Source organism: Hordeum vulgare, chromosome 6H, assembly GCF_904849725.1.
Source record: "Hordeum vulgare subsp. vulgare chromosome 6H, MorexV3_pseudomolecules_assembly, whole genome shotgun sequence".
Classification (NCBI taxonomy): domain Eukaryota; kingdom Viridiplantae; phylum Streptophyta; class Magnoliopsida; order Poales; family Poaceae; genus Hordeum; species Hordeum vulgare.
The window spans coordinates 422,570,126-422,588,817 of record NC_058523.1 but is presented as its reverse complement, the minus strand read 5'-3'; the positions used below and the strand labels follow the sequence as shown (position 1 = coordinate 422,588,817).

At 45.9% G+C, this 18,692-nt stretch overlaps 3 protein-coding genes across 6 annotated transcripts; 1 reads left to right on the top strand and 2 right to left on the bottom strand.

Moving 5' to 3' along the window:
- Positions 1 to 7,225: 7,225 nt before the first annotated feature.
- Positions 7,226 to 7,843, bottom strand: LOC123402039 (molybdopterin synthase sulfur carrier subunit). The gene has a single exon (XM_045095897.1). It carries the CDS (start codon positions 7,777 to 7,779, stop codon positions 7,462 to 7,464), a length of 318 nt encoding a protein of 105 aa, XP_044951832.1. The 5' UTR covers positions 7,780 to 7,843; the 3' UTR covers positions 7,226 to 7,461.
- A 24-nt stretch (positions 7,844 to 7,867) lies between these two features.
- On the top strand, positions 7,868 to 16,735 carry LOC123402038 (APO protein 3, mitochondrial). Of its 3 annotated transcripts, XR_006611222.1 has the most exons (8): positions 7,868 to 8,667; positions 8,765 to 9,712; positions 10,249 to 10,683; positions 10,774 to 11,000; positions 11,593 to 11,723; positions 13,209 to 13,289; positions 14,566 to 14,617; positions 16,374 to 16,735. XR_006611222.1 is itself a non-coding variant. In XM_045095896.1 (2 exons), exons 1-2 carry the CDS (start codon positions 8,267 to 8,269, stop codon positions 9,627 to 9,629), a joined length of 1,266 nt encoding a protein of 421 aa, XP_044951831.1. In that variant the 5' UTR covers positions 7,868 to 8,266; the 3' UTR covers positions 9,630 to 9,962. The 3 variants fall into 3 exon arrangements, 1 of the variants encoding a protein (XP_044951831.1); XR_006611223.1 differs by lacking the exon at positions 13,209 to 13,289; XM_045095896.1 differs by lacking the exons at positions 10,249 to 10,683; positions 10,774 to 11,000; positions 11,593 to 11,723; ... (1 more) ...; positions 14,566 to 14,617; positions 16,374 to 16,735 and having other exon boundaries at positions 8,765 to 9,962.
- On the bottom strand, positions 10,152 to 16,636 carry LOC123402036 (U-box domain-containing protein 33-like). Of its 2 annotated transcripts, none has more exons than XM_045095894.1 (13): positions 16,390 to 16,636; positions 16,206 to 16,309; positions 15,983 to 16,104; positions 14,782 to 14,886; positions 14,416 to 14,603; positions 13,195 to 13,361; positions 12,981 to 13,118; positions 12,563 to 12,859; positions 12,237 to 12,404; positions 12,097 to 12,162; positions 11,563 to 12,027; positions 10,758 to 11,486; positions 10,152 to 10,654 (listed from the first exon to the last, which is right to left on the bottom strand). In XM_045095894.1, the coding sequence occupies exons 1-13, from the start codon at positions 16,634 to 16,636 to the stop codon at positions 10,457 to 10,459; spliced, it is 2,994 nt and encodes a 997-aa protein (XP_044951829.1). In that variant the 3' UTR covers positions 10,152 to 10,456. The 2 variants fall into 2 exon arrangements, with proteins under 2 accessions (XP_044951829.1, XP_044951830.1); XM_045095895.1 differs by having other exon boundaries at positions 13,195 to 13,325.
- Positions 16,736 to 18,692: the final 1,957 nt, after the last annotated feature.

Genomic DNA, 18,692 nt, shown 5'->3' with positions numbered 1-18,692 from the left:
TATGCAATGAAACTAGCGCGTCACGTAGCAATAATAAAGGAAAGGCCCAACTAGCAAGCGGCTCCTCGATCAAGCAAAAGCATGTATGACATGAAGATCAAGTCATGAGATGGTGGATGTTGCATGGCAATGTATCTTGGAAAGGCTATGGAAATGCCTTAATAGTAGGTATGGTGGCTGTTTTGAGGAAAGATATAATGAGGCTTATGATGACAGAGCGTATCATGCCAAGGTTTTGGATGCACCGTTGAAGTTTGCACCAACTCTCAAGATGAGAAAGGGCAATGCACGGTACCGAAGAGGCTAGCAAAATATGGATGGTGAAGTGCCAACAATCGAATACTCGCATTAGTCCGAAGAACTCATACGCTTATTATCGGCAACTCTCTATCTAGTTAGGAAATTCACAAAGAGACAAGTACCCCGAGGAGGAGTGTTTGGGGGTTTGATTATCCTTGCGCATCCTCGACCCATGGTAACGTGAGGGTACTCTATATATTCCAACCCCTCCAAAGGTTAGCGATCAATCTAGTAGCTAGAGTTCTCAACTAATTTTTAGTTTTTAAAAAACACACAGATTTCCCAAAAAACGACACCTATCACTATAGGCTTAAGCTATCGGCACCAATAGTCCAAACATTACTCAAATCAATACCTCAAAACTATTGCAAGTTACTACTATACTTAAATAGCAACCTCAATTACCTACTCATGCAAGACACACAATTTAGTGCAACGAGCCAACTCTCTAAACAAGATAAGCATGATAACTCAAGAGAGTTCCAAAAGCAACCTAAATAAAAGCTATTAAAAAGATATAGCATGAAAACTAAGAGCTAAGCATGACAACAGCTATGTAAAGATAGAGAACACACAAAAAGGATAAGCATGAAAACCTATGTTGTGTTCTAGAGTGGAATGGAGCGTGTTTCTCTCCCAAACAAGGAAGGCTAGGTTCCAACTTGTTATGGGCAGCAAGAAAAACTAAAACAAACTAAAAATTAAAGAGGGGACGCTCCAAGCATAGCACATAACATATGAAGTGATAAAAATATAGCATGGAGATGGACGAACTGATGATTGTTGGTAGAGAAGGGGATGCACAGGGCATCCCCAAGATTAGACTCTTGAGTCTCCTTGAATATTTCTTGGGGGTGCATGGGGGAATCTCCAAGCTTGAGCGCTTAACACTCCTGGATCTTCTTTCATCATCTTCCATCGCATACTTGAAAACTCTCTTCATACGAAACTCATCATAAGCTGATTAGAGTGGTTAGTACCCATGATAAAATAATTCATTACCTACTGGAAATAAATATTTTCATGAAAAGTTACTGTTTCTCATGATTTCCAAAAGGTTTATGCAAAGGAAAAGCAAGCTTAAGATTTGCAAAATGATGAAAACGCAAAACGTGACAGAATCTGTGAAAAACAGAACAACAGGTAATAAATAATTTTTTTGGGGCACTTCTGCAACTCAAATCAAAAAACTCAGAACATATGGCAGAAAGAAAATTATATAGAGCATGCCATCAAAACATTTCAGATCAAAAAAATGATCTGGTGATTTTTGGCGAATTTTTCCGTCAAGAAGACAAAATCTGTTTCTGGACAGCATATCACAACTCACAACTTTTGAACTTTCTTGCAATCGGAGGCTAAAACTTGGCACAAAGCTTGAAAATAAAGATACAATGATTTTTCTACAGTAGTAACAAGAACCAAGACCACTAAAACTGAAAGTAAAAGTAAATTGGGTTACCTCCCAACAAGCGCTTTCTTTTATGCCTTTGAGCTAGGCATGATCCAAAAAGATCAAGTATTATCAACTTCATAAGAATAACTTGCCCGAATGATGGACCCATAAGGTAACTTAATCTTCTTTCGAGGGAAGTGTTCCATTCCCTTTTTAAGGAGAAATTGGAATCTAATGGTATCTTCTTTCATGTCAACGATAGCGCCAACGGTGCGGAGAAAAGGACGTCCCAAAATAATTGGACATGAGGGATCACACTCAATGTCCATAATAAGAAAATCAACGGGCACATAATTATCATTGACAACAATAAGAACATCATCAATTCTGCCTAAAGGTTTCTTTACAGAAGAATCAACAAGACGAACACCAAAAGAACATTGATCATAAGGTTTCAAATCAAGCATATCATACATTCTTTTGGGCATAACGGAGGCACTAGCTCCATCATCACATAAAGCAAAGCAAGAGATATTATTCAACTTAATCTTGACCATAGGATCCCAACCATCTTCTAGTTTCCTAGGAATAGAAGTCTCTAGCTTGAGCTTCTCCTCCCTAGCTTTGATAAGAGCATTGGTAATATGCTCGGTGAAGGCAATATTGAGTGTACTAGTGTGGGGGTCTTTAGCATTCTTTGCAAAAAGGTGATAACTTCGGAAAGACTACAATAATCAAAATTAATAACATCGCTATTAAGTAAAATTGTAATGTCATCCTCTAAGTTTGATTTGCTCTCTATTATAAGCGTTTGGATGTCTTCCCAAGTTTGGGGACGTTTAGGAGCAACTTCAAACCAAAGATCATGTTCCTTCCCGGGGAGCCAAGGGCATAATTCTCCATAATGACTAACATAGTCACAAGGTCTATTACTTCTATAAATACCCACAGTGGCAATTGGAGCAATAGAAGAGAAGGTAAAATCATCGTTGTTGTGACTAGTGAAGTCACACAAACCCATAGCAGCGGCAACAAGCAAGAACAAAGCAACTAATTTTTTTGTGATTTTTTGTATAAGACTAAAGCAAAAACTAGAAAGCAAACTAACAAGACTATAAAGCAAAGGTAAAAGATAGCGTGCAACTCCCCTATCTTGAAGACTGGAGTCCCCGACAATGGCGCCAGAAACTTGCTTGATGACGAGATGATGGATATACTTCTCGCCCCTCGTTGGTTACCTCAAGTGGAAGGTGGAGCTGTAGTCAGCAGCAAGTTTCCCTTACACGAAGACTGTAAGGTTTATCGAACCAGGAGGACTCCGAGGATCAACAAGTAGGTTTCTGCTGCCCTAGCGCTAGCAGAAGACGTGGACCTGCACACACAACAAATAACTTTGCTCCCAACGAGTACAAAGAGGTTGTCAATCTCTCCGGCCTTGTTATTTGCAAAGGATCAAAACACAAGTGGGAAAAGTGATAATGATTGCAGCAGAAAAGTAAATAAAGCAGTAAATGATGGAGGTGTAAGCAATGGTGGTGATATGGACCCGAGTCACATGATGTTCCCTAGTGATGTCTCTCTCCCAAAAGACGATAAACAACTATGCATGGGTAAACAAATTACGGCTCGACAATTGACAGAATTATAAACGCACCGCAATGCTAATTATGCTACTTGAAAGTTAGAGGATCAATAGTAATGGGCAGTACGCCAAGACAAGTAGACCGTTTATTCATCAGCATCTACTTACTAATCATCCACCTTGAGATATCTATCCAGAACATCTCGCTGGTATTAAGTTGCGAGCCCCACCCAAAGTGTAAATTGAAAGCAACGGACAACTGCATTAACGAACTATGTGTAAGGTAAACAATCCTTGCAACCGTGGTCACAAGCACCGTTGTTTTCTCCCTGGTGGCAACATCACATCCCCTAGTCTCATGTTTCTGTCACTCAAGCTAGACATCAGGGGGCATCAACCCACAATCATGCATAACGCCCCCTCTTGGAGTTACAATCTACTACTCGGCCAAAGCAATACAAAGCAATGGAGAACATGCATGAATCACTAAAGAACATAATAAAAAAGGATAATCAAATACATAACTCATAACAATCTGAACATAATCTCATAATCCATCGGATCCCAACAAACCAAACATAGCAATAACATGAAAATTACATAGGTGTCTTGATCATGTAGGGCAGCTCACAAGGGCTAATCATTGAAGCACAAGATTGGAGAGAAGACATCACATAGCTACTGGTCATGGACTCATGGTCCAAGGAGGACTACTCACGGCACGTCCGGGAAGTGTCCATGGTGGTGGAGAAGCTCCCAGAGGTCAATCCTTCCTCCGGCAGGGTGCCGGGAAGAGGTCTCCTGACGCTCCCGATCTCAAAAGCGCTGCGGCGACGAAACGATGGAGAAATTCATGATTCTGAATATGCCTCAAGGGTTTTCGATCGGAGGGGTAAATATAGGCCAAATGAGGGCATCAAAGGAGGTGGGGCCCACCCAGGCGGCCTGTGGGTGCGGCCAGGGGCCAGGCCGCGCAGGGTGGCCGCCTGGGCAGCCCCTGGCTCCCCTCTGGCCCATCTTCGGTGATCCGGAAGCTTCCGTTACGCTGATTTTTATATATTTTTCTCGGGATTTTTTGGGGCTCTGGAAAATTGGGTAAAAGCCCTTGCAAAAAAGACATCAGCAGACAGAAACTGGCACTGGGTGCACTGAGTTAGTAGGTTAGTCCAAATATGTATAAAAAGATATAAAAGTGTAGCAAAACATATAGCAATGTCACCTAAAAGATCATGGAACAAGCAGAAATTATAGATACGTTTGGGATGTATCACTTCCAAAACAAGGGCAAGGCCCCCGTCTATCGGTCTCACGGGCGTGTCAGCGTCCCGGTGCACCAAGCGCGGTGGCACTGGGAGCACCGCGTTCCGCTGCCCTACCCCGACCTCTCCCTCCCGCACCACTGGCATCTTGATCTGGAGAGGATCCCGGTGCCGACCGTGTCGCGGTCGACACGGATGCACGCACTGGAGATGAGTCACCGCCGACATCAGCTGAGGCCGGAGCAGCGACTCAACCCGGTGTATGCAACCGACTCTCCCAACTAGGAGATCTGGTTCACCTTGGTTCACGAGGAGCAGCGCCGGCGCGACGTGCACGACGTGCAGCCAGGAGGCCCTCCGCCACCCCCGCTCGTCATTAGCGATGAAGACCAGGAGGTGAAGGCCGCCTACTAGGCGGCGCTTGCAGCCGTTCTCCGCGAGAGCGAAGAGGAAGAGCGGCGCAAGGCTGACGAGGAGGAGGCGGTGTACGAGGCGTAGCTCGCGAAGGCCATCGCACTGTCCGCCGCCGCCGACTGCGTCGTGCCACCTCCGCCGAAGATCGAGCCGACGGAACCGCCACGGGAGGTCTACCAGTGGACCGGCTGCGTCCGCGAGTGGGTCAGCGCGCCGCCCATCTGGTTGGGCGCGACACAGCAACAGGAGGAAGCCTACCTCCAGCAGTAGTGGGCGCAGCACCTGGCGACGGAGCGCGCCGAAGCCCGTCGACCGATTGAGCTAGAGAAGGAGGCGGAGGAGGAACGACGGGAGCTGGAGGAGGAGCGCGCCCGTGCTGCGCTTCCACCGCCACCAGCACAGCCCGTGCCGGCGGGACAGAGGACGGAGATGCAGGCAGTTGCGCTCTGGAACACGGCGTTCCCCTGGGTCAGCCCTGCGCCTATGCTGGTTGACCTCACCGATCCCGACGACGACGACAACGAGGTTGCCTAGTTTATTTTTTTGTTATGTTTAATTAATATAATGGGGACGCATGGACTCTCGCCGACCTTCGTGACCGGTTTTTACTGTTTAATTATACTTGTTTATTATTTTCGTCCTGATTTTATTATTATTTTTTACGCGCTGATAAAAATGGATCGGGTCAGTGCTGGACGCATGCGACGACTCAAACACCGAAGCGGACGTTAGCGTTCGTCGGATCGACCCAAACGAACAAAATGATCGTCCATTTGGGTCCGCCCGTTGGCGTTGATCTTAACCCACACATGCAAGATCCCCAAAATCGATGCCAGCATCCAAACATACCCAGGTCTACCCAGGTCTACTAAGCTTTACTTGCACGGAGGATGTAACATGAACCTAACCACTTTACTTCTTCATCCGGTAAGCTTTCCCCACGATCACAATCCGAAAAAGATAGAGAAACGGGCAGTGCAATTCCCGTAAAAAGAAGAGAATGGCCGGGCGCTCCCTTGAAAGAGTCAAGAAGCCAGCATGATAGGGCCCAGCTAAGGTGCCGCGCTGCAATGCAGCCTGTACTGGAAGTCTGGAACACGAATCTGGAGGGAGAGGGTAAAGTTGCAGCGGAAGCAGAGTGATGAGCTGCACCGCGCTTGTCATCGTCCTCTTGTTGGGGAAGAAGTCGTTACTCTACTGATCTGAAAACAAGAAAAGTCCTTAAGACAGGCAAAAGCGTCCTTCAGGGGCCCAGGGAACCTGAATTGTGCAGAGCTCCCGGCAATTCGGAGGCCCCATGCCATGGTACAGCTATAGAGGGATGTAATCTCTTTACACCTACGCAGGGGACGGATGACTGATTGCAGCGTCTTGCAGATGGCAACGTTGAGTGGCTTGGGATTCCAGAAACAAGAGTTGAAGGATGTTTACCACCCGGATTAGTAAGCAATGTCGTGTTGAAGGAAATTAACGTCGGGGTGCTGTAGGTCTGACGATGACGACCTTGCTGTGTGCAATCCTTTGAATGAAAATGACATGACCAAACCGCATGTGGTCGACGAGCTCATCATGGAAGGTTCAAGCAAGCTCATCATTGATTGTCTGGTGGGATTAGGCGTCCGGTGCTCCAAATGACAGCGCACGCGCCTACCTGAAAGCCAGGAATCCTGGTGTTTCCCTCTTGAAAATTCTGAAAGTGGCTGGTTTTGGAGGCGCGGCTGTTTGAATGGAGCGCAGAACTTGATGGTCGACTTGATCTCAGACATATGTTTTGTCATGTATATCTTGTAGCTCTCCTTTTATTTCCTGAATCCCATCCTTCTGAATTGCAAGTGTCTCCTCCATTATTGTTGCTTCCCGCTTTCTCATTTCATGCAGAAACCAACGTTCTAGTAGGTCTTTGATCTATAAGAGCGGTTCACATTTTGGTTATGATGATGTTGCAGTTTGTACCTGGGACTCTGGGAGCAACGAAGACATAGCTTACCCTTTGAAGAGCTGCGAGCGGATCTCTTTCAGGGCTTCTTCTTCTGTTAGTTTCTTCAGACACATCCTTTTTAGACGATTCAGACAGATTTTCTATCTAGTTCCACTAGCTATTGATCAACCGTATCGACAACATTTCCTCGAGCACCGCCACCGATGGTCAGGCAATCGCATCCAATACAAGTCGATAAATAAATGACGCTCGCTTCCATGTTAATTGATGCATTTAGCACAACTTTCTATTAAAATTATACTAAGTGTGCGTTTTGGATCGGAGGGAGTAAGAGATACAGTCAAGTACACGAAGAGCATGCCTCATGTATCTTTCTCAGATTTGAAATAATATTGTTCATCAACATGATTGATGATTTGAGAGCAGAAACGCCAACGAACATCACAAATTTATTATTGATCCAACCTGCACGTTGATCAGGAAGCGAAAAAAAAAAACAAGTAGTGCTCCGTATTGAAGAAAGAAGAGAACCTTTCTTTCTTTTTTTCGTTTTCTTCATTTTCAGCCTCGGTCAGCCGCCGCTGATCGGCGGGATGATGGCGAGCTCGTCTCCGTCGGCGACGGGGGCGGACTCGGGCGCGTACTCCTCGTTGAGCGCGAGCACCATGGAGCGGCGGATCTCCTCCAGCTTGGGGAACGAGGCCAGCACCCGGCCGAGGCATTCCCCCGCGGTGCTCCCGGAGGGCACCTCCACCGACGACTCCGCGACGCCCGTCAGATCCCGCGCGCGGGCGAAGAACAGCACCTTCACCCTCGCCTTCGCCGTCGCCACCGCCGCCGGCGCTGATCCGGCCACGGGGTCGTCCCCGGGAGCAGCGTCTGGAAGCATGAGGTGAGGACAGGAGGAGGAGGCCGTATCTTTCTGGACTCTGGGGGTACGGGGATATGACTACGACTCACTCAACAAATGGTAGTTGCATTGACTAAATTACCCCTCGTTCTGACTGCTACGGTGCTACCACGCCGCTCGCCGGACCCCCGCACAACACGAACCTCCGCCTGTCGCCGCCCGTAGGATCCCCGCCGCCGGCGAAACTCGAGCACTGGCCATCCACTCTCGTGTGTCGACCGACGCCGCAGCCTCGTCGCACGCGCGCCCAGCTCGTTGCTCGTCAAATCGCCGTCTCTTCGCGTGGGCGTCCGTCCACCTCACGGCCCGGACCGCTGCGCCCCTCCCCGTCGGCGCGGCGTGCTATTCCAAGGCTAAGGCCGGCCGTCGCGTTCCAAGCTTCCATAGCTCCCTCGCTTCGACCTACCTTCTGCCCTGGCTTCTAAACCGGCGGCGCATCTGCGCTGAGGACAACGTGTTCGATGAAATGCCACCGGCTGGGCTTTTGGCTCGGCGAGTCCTGCGTGGGAGAGCTGAGCCGATGGTGAGGCCTTTGCTTCCCCCCAGAGCATGGACACGATGGGTGCACGGCGGCAGGGAGCCACAGGAGGAAGAGTTCCCTTACGCCGACGTACCCCGGCCCGGGAGGAAGTGGGAGAGGAAGCCCTACGTGACGCCAATGAAGGTCCTCATCCGGAGGGCTAAGGAGGAGAGACGGGCCCGGCAGGAGGCCCCCTGCCGCGTGCTGGAGCACCCGCCCGCCAACGGCCTTCTCGTGCCGCACCTCGTCGAGGTTGCGCATCGGGTGCACAGAGCAAGGGAGAAGCTCCTCCGCGGCCTCGCCATCCTTGTGAAAGGCGAAGCTGCCATCCCGGTGAAGCGATGCAGGTAAAAGGAAAACATGCACACCCCAATGGCAATGTAATTCGCTTCGCGCAGCCATTGTCTGCTGGATTCAGCATGCTGGTGTCAAATGTCTGATCAGGTTCTGCTCGGAGGTGCACATCGGTGACGTCGGGCACGAGATCAGGACGTGTGAGGGCCCCAACAGCGCGTCGAGGAACTCCTTGCACGTGTGGCGGCCAGGGACAGTACGGGATGTCCTCGGCTTCCCATACTGCTACCACCTGTTTGATCGTGTTGGGAAGCCCAGGGTGGTGCACAAGGAGAAGTACACCGTCCCGAGGCTCCCGGCCATCCTGGAGCTATGCATCCAGGCAGGTGTCGACGTCGAGCGATACCCAACCAAGAGGAGGACAAGGCCAGTCTACTCAATCGATGGCAGGATTGCAGACTTCGAGCTGGACGAAGAAGACGGCTCCCCCGAAGCAGAAACATCACCTGAAGCTTTGTCGTGTCCATCCCCACTGCCTCCAACAAGTTCTGCTTGTACTGCCTATGCCGGTGACCGAACAGAAGAAGAGATCACCGTGAGGGAGATGAGCTACAGGACTCTGGAGTCCTGGCTGGAGATGCGGTCGGGCGCGGTGAAGCTGATGAGGAAGTACGGTGTGGTCACCTGCGGGTACTGCCCGGATGTGCAGGTCGGGCCCAAGGGCCACAAGGTGAGGATGTGCAAGGCGAGCAAGCACCAGCAGCGGGATGGGCAGCACGCGTGGCAGGAGGCCACGGTGGACGACATTGTCCCACTGAACCACGTCTGGCACGTCTGCGACCCGGCTGGTGACAGTGTGCCTCTCGCGAACGAGCTCAAGAGGTACTATGGCAAGGCCCCGGCCGTGGTGGAGCTCTGCGTGCGCGCGGGCGCGCCAGTACCGGCGCAGTACAGGAGCATGATGCGGCTGGACGTTGTGCCACCCGCACGCGACGAATATGACCTCGTCGCCTGATACACAGACTGGCATTGCGGTGCCTGGTGCTCGTGCATGTTTTTGAGTTCGCCTGCATGTCGGAGCTGCGCAAGGTTGAAATGGTCAGGATGCTGATGCTTATTTTTTTGCGGGATGCCGATGCTATTTCTTCAGGGCATGTTTGTTTTTTCTCAGTTTTCATCTAAGTCTTGGGAGAGAAGTCCACATTACCCCCTGAACTTGTCTTAGGGTTTACTTTACAACCCTCAACATTACTTTGGTTCAAATTTCACCCTCCAAGTTTAAAAGCCGTTCATAATACAACCCTGATATGTATTGATAATTTGATATATTTTATCTCCGTTTTTGTCAGTCACGTCGTCGGTTTTTTCTCCTATAGGTTCTCAGGAGAAAATTCTCCCATGTTAGCAAGAGTGTTTGCATACTTTGAATTGGGGTCAACATTGCTGGTTAACTTTTTTGGTTTCTTGATGGTTTTCCCAGCCAAGGAAGTGAATCATGCAAGTGTGGTGGTTTTCTCAACAATAATGAGCTAGTCCAGAAGCATAAATAGGGATCTGCTTGGTGTTTATCTTTCCACACATGCAAATAGTTTTTTTCTCCAAATCTCACATTCGAGAACTCCTCCCCACCGCAGGCCGCTGGAGTGGCAGACAGAGGGGAGATGAGTCCATGGGCTCATCGGCGGAGCCTTGAGGGAAGGAAGCTTCACCCTAGCCGCCGCCACCGCTGGAGGGGACGGAATAGATCGGTTTTGCTTGCGTATATACCTAGGTCTAAACTATCAGTTAACAGCTTACATCCGAGGTCGAGATGAATGCAGTTTGTGACAGATCTTCATGTAGTCATGTCCCGTGCTTCTGCTGCTGCTGTTGCCACTCAAGAATCGCCGAATGGAGCGCCCTGTTTGGGGTGAGATTGCAGTGTTTGAGCTTCAGGTTCGTCATCGGCGACGTGTCGTGTCCACTGTCGAGCCACCTTCTGATAGCTTCAGCTTCGTATGTGAACCCATCTGCTGCAATCTGAGGGTCACACATCACCTCCTGTTCACCACGCATCACACCAAAAGTTGGTAAGTTCAGATGCTTCTCTAGTCTCTAGTACTATGACATTAAATTACGATGCAGTTTGTGAATCCTTACTAACCTGAGAGATTGCACAGACAAAGCTGGATGGTGTGTGTGTGTCATCTGACGAAGCTGCAAAGGATGGCCGCCCAGCGTTCAGGGAGGCGGCCTTCATCAGTGGCTCGATCACTCCCCACACCCCCCCTATAAGATCTGGTCGGCGCTTCCCACTCAAGTTGGCGCATCTCAGTCCAAGACGCGCAAGCTGGTCGGCCTGTTGGTATGGCCAGCTCCCTGCGGAATCGTCGATAATGGAATGCAGGTGCCCCTTCTCCATCGCTTTTTCTACGGTCGCAATGATATTTTGCAATGACCTTCCTGTCAGCAGGCGTAGGATGATAATGCCAAAGGAGTACACATCGCACTGTGGGGTGAGTTCCCCAGTGGTTAAGAACTTGGGATCTTTAGTGTTCTTTGTGGCCCTGGGATTTTTCGAAACCTGGCAGATTCTCAACTTGCTCACAAAATTTGCGTCAAGAAGAATGTTGTCCGGCTTTAGATCACCGTGAACAATGGGGAGAGGCTTGTGGGAGTGGATGAACATCAAAGCCGACCATATCTCCCCAATAATCCTGGTGCGCATTTGCCATGTCAACTGTGGCGTGTTTTTCTTTTTCTTACAAGAGATATGTTCCTCAAGGCTCCCATTTGGGAGGAACTCGTGCACCAGGCCAGAACCAGAAGCCTCTTGGCATGCTCCTATAAACACCATGATGTTAGGATGCCTCACTGTACTGAGAAAAGCAACCTGCAGTGACGATGTTACGATGATGTTACTACTCTTTTGAAAAAGAAAACGATTCAGGAGAAGTCATCTCAATTACCTCTTGATGGAATTCTTGTTGCCCTTGCAGGTGTTGACAATGAAGCAACTTTATAGCCACAGTCGTGTTTCGGAGGAAACCCTTATAGACTCTTCCAGATCCACCTTCACCAATCTTGAGTGCTACATCAAAGCATTTGGTTGCTTGCTGCAGCTCAGATAGTGAGAACACCAAGGCTCCATGCTTATTCTTTTGCCACAATTCTTTAGCCTCTGTTACTGCAGTATCTCTCTCACGTAGTGACTTGTCATACTTTGCTTGAATTTCTTGGATAAAGTGTTTGCTCTTTTCAAGCTCTTCTTCATGAAATTTGAGGGCCGACTTCATATCAGACATATATTTGGCATTTTTATCTTCTAGCTGTCGTATCATTGCCTGAATTTCCTCCGACTGAATTGCATTCGCCTCCTCCACTGCTTTCCGCTTTCTCATCTCGCGCAAAATCCTGTGCTCTAGACCTTTAACCTATAAGAGCAATCCACATTTAGTTATGAAGCTGCAGTTTGTAACTGGTAGCATGAAGCAATATCTTACCATTTCAAGAGCTGAGAGCAGATCTCTTTCAGCCCTTCGTCTTCTGTTAGTTTCTTCAGGCACATCCTTAATAAAGGATTAAGTCAGATTTTCTATACGATCTCATAACAGACAGCTGAGAGACATACTTCCATACTTACAATTATTTTTAGCCTGAGCATGTGTTCCTTTAAATCTTTTAGCTCGTAATATAGTTCATCACGATGCTTCTTTGTTTCTTCAATCTCCACCCTCTGTCCCGTGATCTTCGCATCCATGTCTAACCGCTGCCCCTTCTCGTTTTGGTACAGATTCTCCATCTCCCTGGCCTGCAATAATAGTTTGAACTTTATTTACGCACTTCTAAGTTGAACTATACTATTGCCTCCATTCGGAAATAAGTGACGCTGTTTTAGTTTTGAACTAAAACAGCATCACTTATTTTCGAACGGAGGGAGTACTAAAGATTCCTGTAGCAAACTCTTACTTTTTGGAGTGCTGAAAGCTGATCCATTTCGAGTTTTAGGCATTTCTTAGTTTCCTTGGATGATTTTTCTGTAAAGAAGTCAGTAATCTCCTTTACATTATCCTTTGTAGCAGTCTCGGTCTGAATTATATGCTTTTCCAGTATGAGCTTCTGCTTCTTTGAATCCTGTAGTTCATCGTGTAACGCATAGCGTCTTCTTTTCATTTCGTCAATCTCCAGCCTCTGTATTGTAAGTATCTCCTCAATCTGTTTCCGCTGGTTCACCTCATGAAGATACGAATCTTCTGAAACTTTAGCCTGCAAGAATATTCTTGTCATACTATTTTTGGCTAAAAGAGAAACTAATTTGGCTGGTCTATAAAAGGGATACTTTCATTACTTATGGATATGCAGCATGGACCTACGAAACAAAGCTTACTCTTTGAAGAGCTGAAAGCAGATTCCGTGCGGCTTTCTGATGTTTGTTAGATTCGTCATGTCCCTTCCACAGCTCAGCTACAGTATACACCTCCTGATGCCCAAAATGCACTTCTTCATCTACAATTAGTGTCTCTTCCTGTATGATACCATGAGCCAGGAATTATGACATGAATTACTTTAGTAAATTAATGATTTAGCACAGATAACCATACCATATTGCATTCAGGCACCAAGTAGACGCCATCAGCTTCATAAGTTGGAGAGTGTTTCACTGGTCTTAGTTGGCGTGCATCAGAAATAATCACAGGTAAAGTTGTGGCTCCAGAGGTACCGACTGCATCATCTGTCCTGGATGAGATATAAGTGGTCTTTTCCCAATCTGGAGTTCATAATAATAAAAAAATAGCTTGACTACCTTTAAAGGAGAAAAGGTAAACAGTATGACAAAAATCATTTTTGTTGAAGTCTATATGTGAATTGCCTAGCCCTTGCCATAAGTTCAGACTTTTGGTTGCGTTGGCCTAAGGTCTTGAGTTCAAATCCTGACTTTTGCAATTTTATCCAAAAATTGTTGTTGCCTCCCTCGTTGTCCACGTATAGTACTCTTGAGCCATACCTCTTGAGTCTATTCACGTGTTGACTTTCCGCGTCACACGTGAGAGGGGGTGTTGAAGTGTATATGTGAATTGTCTAGTCCTTTCCATAAGTTCGGACTTTTGGCTGCATTGGCTAGTGCATGAAGTTTAACAATTTTTACTCTGTTCACATGAGGAAACATTTTCTCCACACATAGAAATAGAACTAAAAATGGTTGTTCTGATCTGCTACCTCCACAATGTCTCCTATCTTATTGGTTAATTTCTATGGTGTAGACCCTGCTGAGCTTCAGCAATTTTAACATATGTAAAGATTGTAGTTTATGAAAAATATACAAATTATATTGTACCTTGTATTATTGTCAGTTTTATTGATTAAACATAGGTCTCTGAGTTTATTCGTGAACCCTTTGGATTCTTTAAATGTCCAACTATGCAGCATAAAAAAAGTGGCCAACTATGGAAACCACAAACCAAAATTTTGGTCCTTTTTCTTGTAATATGATAATATGATGTTGTAAGGATAAACCATCTATTGAGATTTTAAAAATAATAACACAGAACAACTGTTTTTGCAATTTGCAAGAATGGCATAGAGTAGTCACTACAGATCATTGTTTTAAATAGCGGGCTATGCCAAATACTGGCGGTCCTTCAAATCAGCTAGATCCAGGTTATAGCGGGGCTATAGCCAGCTATTTCAGAACCTTTTCTGCCAATTGTACATGAATCCTATAGCCGGTCATTTAGCGTCACCCTGCTCAAAACGCTATAGCGATTAGCGAGGCTATAGCCGGCTATTTAAAACTTTGCTATAAATATGTTTAGGACATTCACCTCCGAACAAAAAATCCCAGTCACCCATTTGTGATTCAAACGATGGACCTGAATTATATCCTTTTGAGCTTGCTTCTTCATTCTTCAGTGCCATTGATCTCATCTGGCTCGAAATGCTGCACACTGAAGATGTTGTTGTGCTTTCTACAGGTGACCAGGATATTGCAGGAAGATTTTCATTAATTTCCCTGTAATTGCACAGGTATAGTTAGAGGATTTTCAGCCATTTGCACGAGTTATGTGATAACACAATAAATTGGTCCCTTAGCTAAACTTGAAGATACTACCAATATATAAGTATAAATAAAAGAATCTGGATAACTTGGTAAAACTGCTGACAAGTAATGAACCTTGCTGTACTTTTACCTGGTACATATCAGATGCCCATCACAGATAAACCATATCTTGCATGATGGAGCTGCTGTCTCCATCAGCTTGAGTGCTGTCTTGGACTTCGGTATTTTCATTTCCCTATAGGTTGAGAACATTGTTAGATTGTGCATAAGTTTGGATTAGTTGATGAAATGATTCTGCCTAAGCCTGCTAACATCATCCTTAATTCGCTGCTTGTTAGGAAAGAAACTAAAAGTTTGAAAATGCAGTCTCTATATTGAAAACAGAGAATAGTGTAATATATACAATTTGCAAATTACATTGAATTGGATTGTACTCCCTCCGTTTCTAAATATAAGTCTTTTAAGCAATTTCACTAGGGGTCTACATACGGAGCAAAATAATTGAATATACAATCTAAAGTATGTCTATATACATTGGTATGTAGTCTATTAGTGAAACTTCTAAAAAAACTTAGATTTAGGAACGGATGCAGTAGTATATATCAATCTGGACTAAAGATATCTGAAATAGTGGACATACAGTGTTATCCGTTAGGTTCTTCAAATGTTATACTCCCTCCGTTCCTAAATATAAGTCTTTTAGACGATTTCACTAGATGTCTACATACGGAGCAAAATGATTGAATGTACACTCTAAAGTATGTCTATATACATCTGTATGTAGTCCACTAGTGAAATCTCTACAAAGACTTATATTTAGGAACGGAGGGAGTATCACAATTTGACTCATATGCCCTTTTCCATTACTTCCAGGCCGCTTCATCACTTAATTTTACTTGTATAGCACTTTTTGTTTGAGAAGTCTCGTATGTCACTTTGGTGCTATGTTAGTAAGCTACATGCCAAATAAATAAATAGGCATCCTTGAATGGGGGAAGTCTCCTCCCTCTGTACATCGCTAGGTAGAAGTGAAACACCTTGCGGAGGCTGTGCTTCGAACGCCGGTGGGTGATTTCATGGGCGTGTGCCACTGCTGGGTTCTCACATGCCAAATAAATAAATAAAGTTGGTGTGCTAAGGTCATTGTGTTTGTAAATTTGGTATCTATATTGATTGTTGAAATACTGTGTTGAAAAAGGAACACATGTAGTGAAAATACAGTTAGTCCACCGTACTGGTGCTGCCTGTTCCAGAAATAGAAATTGGCATGAGAAACACAGTAAACCCTTTTTGGGGGGAAAGTCACTGGGTTGGGCAGGTGCGATGTGTACTTTGAGTAGTGTTGGTCGGCAGCTGCTCCCATCACAAGCCTGGTGATGCCATGAATAGCAATAAGTTGTGCAAGTCCTTCAGCAACATCGTCCATCTCAATCACCACTTCTTCACAATCAATCTGGAATAGTATAGAGTGTGTTCCAGGTTAGTCTTGAACTGAATTTGAGTGATGGACGTAGCCAGAGGTAAAAGGGTATTGACTGGTGAAGGAAATTGAACCTCTAGATCTCTTCTCGCGGGTTTCGCCATGTTTTCCCCTGCTTTGTCCCACTCCAAGTTTCTATGATCGCTGACCTCTTCTGGTCTCATGCTGCCATGATGAGCTTTTACCCCCACTGAAACATATCAGAAAAGATAACCCAAAATTCACCTGCTGATAATATGCAGGGAAGTACCAGCTTACTTCTGTGGGTCGATCGTATGGGGCTACGGACATGAGCTATCACAACCCTGGATCCATCCTTGGCCAGGTTCTTCATCGCCCACAGCAAGGTGCTCACCCCTTCGTTGGCATCGTCTGCCAACGCAACGAACACCGTGCCCTCTGCACCAGGGTAGCTCTGCCCGTCCGGCTCGTCGCCCGTCGTCGACGAGCTGAGGCTGCGCTGGGCGCTCCAGAATGTCTCGCGGTCGCTGTCGTCCAGCTCCATTGCCGCCTCCCGAGGCTCCGATGATGAGACGGCCGTGTGAGAACTGTATGAGTACTAAAATTTGATCAATACTCGGTCAGTGCTCAGTATACTTAACAACTCCAGGTCGCCACTGACTTTCCGTAATCGTAAGGATAGAGCAGAAAATGTTGCCGTGTGGAGCCAGCCAGGTGGACTCAGCTAACCACCAAATGTTGGTCGCAGCTCAATGGATTGAGCTTCCATTTTTTTAAGATTCTTGTGATGCTACCAGGCTACCACCAACAACCATTGGTACGTCCCGAGCAAAATGGTCTTGTCTTTTCTTCCAGCAGAAGAAATTGCACAAACCACAAATTGTTGATGTCAGTTTTGCAGACCATCACCTCTGTTCTGAAATACACTAAAACGTGTCATCCGATTTTGAAAAACTTGAAACATCTTATAATTCGGAACCCAGGGAGTATTTGCTTTTGTTGCACAAAACATTATACTCCCTCCGTCCCAAAATAAGTGTCTCAATTTTATACTAGCTCTAGTACAAAGTTGTACTAAGCTTGAGACAGTTATTTTGGGACGGAGAGAGTATATTGTTTTAATCTGTTGCAGTTAACTCTAATCTATTGTATGACTGTTGACATGATTTCTAATGGTCACATCAGCTCGCCAGCTAAAACCATTAATATGGTGGCTTTAGTTGCTCCATTTTTTGATTCAAAATGCAATGTTTAAAAAAAGGTAAATCATATATGTACCCAGTGATGACCTGGAAAATATTCAACTAATTTGGATAATAGATTTGGGAGATATTGGTAGTTTAGTTGGTTCATTCATTTTTTTTACAAAATTCAATATTTCCAAGAAAATGCAAAAAAGAAGCAAATCATACCTTCACCTGGTACTGGGTTGGGATTATTTTTTGGCTCTTTTTGACCACTAGTTTCGGAAAATATTGGTAGCATTGGTTGGCCGCCTAGTGTAAGGGAAAATATTGGTAGCATTGGTTGGCCGCTTAGTGTAAGGGAAATGATTGTCCTTCAGCCGGCTGATAACCACTGTGCGTCCGCCGCTTCCGTGGCGTGTCACACGTCTTCAGTATAAAGGCAAGTACAAGCATCTATTTCAACGACAACGGTATTGTTGCAAATCTTAGCGGCGAGCAACTTCTGATCGGCGCCTATCCAAAGCGTTGTGTCTCTCCAGATTGTATAAAAGGCAACCTGTAATCATCAATGAAAGTACCGAATCACTTCTGATTCTAAACACGTTATCAGCACTACCCTGCCAGAAAGAGCGAAAGAGGAAACACACTCGCCGCCGTTTTCTATGGGAACAATCTGATGGAAAAGGAATTATGCCTTGTGGACATTGGTACCACAAACTCCATACTAAGGAAGATGAAATATTTCCAAACTCTGAAAAAGATGAATGGAGATATTCTAACTATCGCTGGACGCGATACAATGATTGTTGGTAGTGGACGCGTGTTAGAGCATATTTCTTCGTATGTGGTTTTGGTAATTGATGATAATCCCTATGGACTAATGGTTGCCTTAAGTTATATTCGAAGGATTTGTCCATAGGCACTTTTGAAGTCCATCTGTTGGTTTCAAGTAGTTTATATGATGACCAAGGTGGTATTCGAAGTATTATCCAAAAATTGATCATAAAGACACAAGGTTGATCAAGACTAAGCAAAGAGTAAATCAAGATGATCAACACACAAAGTGTACAAGATGTATCGAGAGGGATCAAGTGATCCCATGGTATGGTAAACATTGTCCATAACGCTTTTGTGTACTAACCCATGGTCTTCGTGAGAGTTCTATGTGGGGTTAGGTGTGTTTCCATGGGTTTGCGTCAAGAGAAAGATCTCATTCAACCTATGAAGGAGGACATCAAGTGGTGATCGCCATCAAGACTGCGGTGTGCAAGTTCAAGTGGAGCATCACGAAGACATCATGCTTGAAGCTTGCCGTCCATTGTGGTGGCAATGGACTTGTGACGATGTGTTGAAGAGTGCCTCACCCATAGTGAGTATGGGGGAGCAATCAACTAGTCTTCATCAAACCGACAC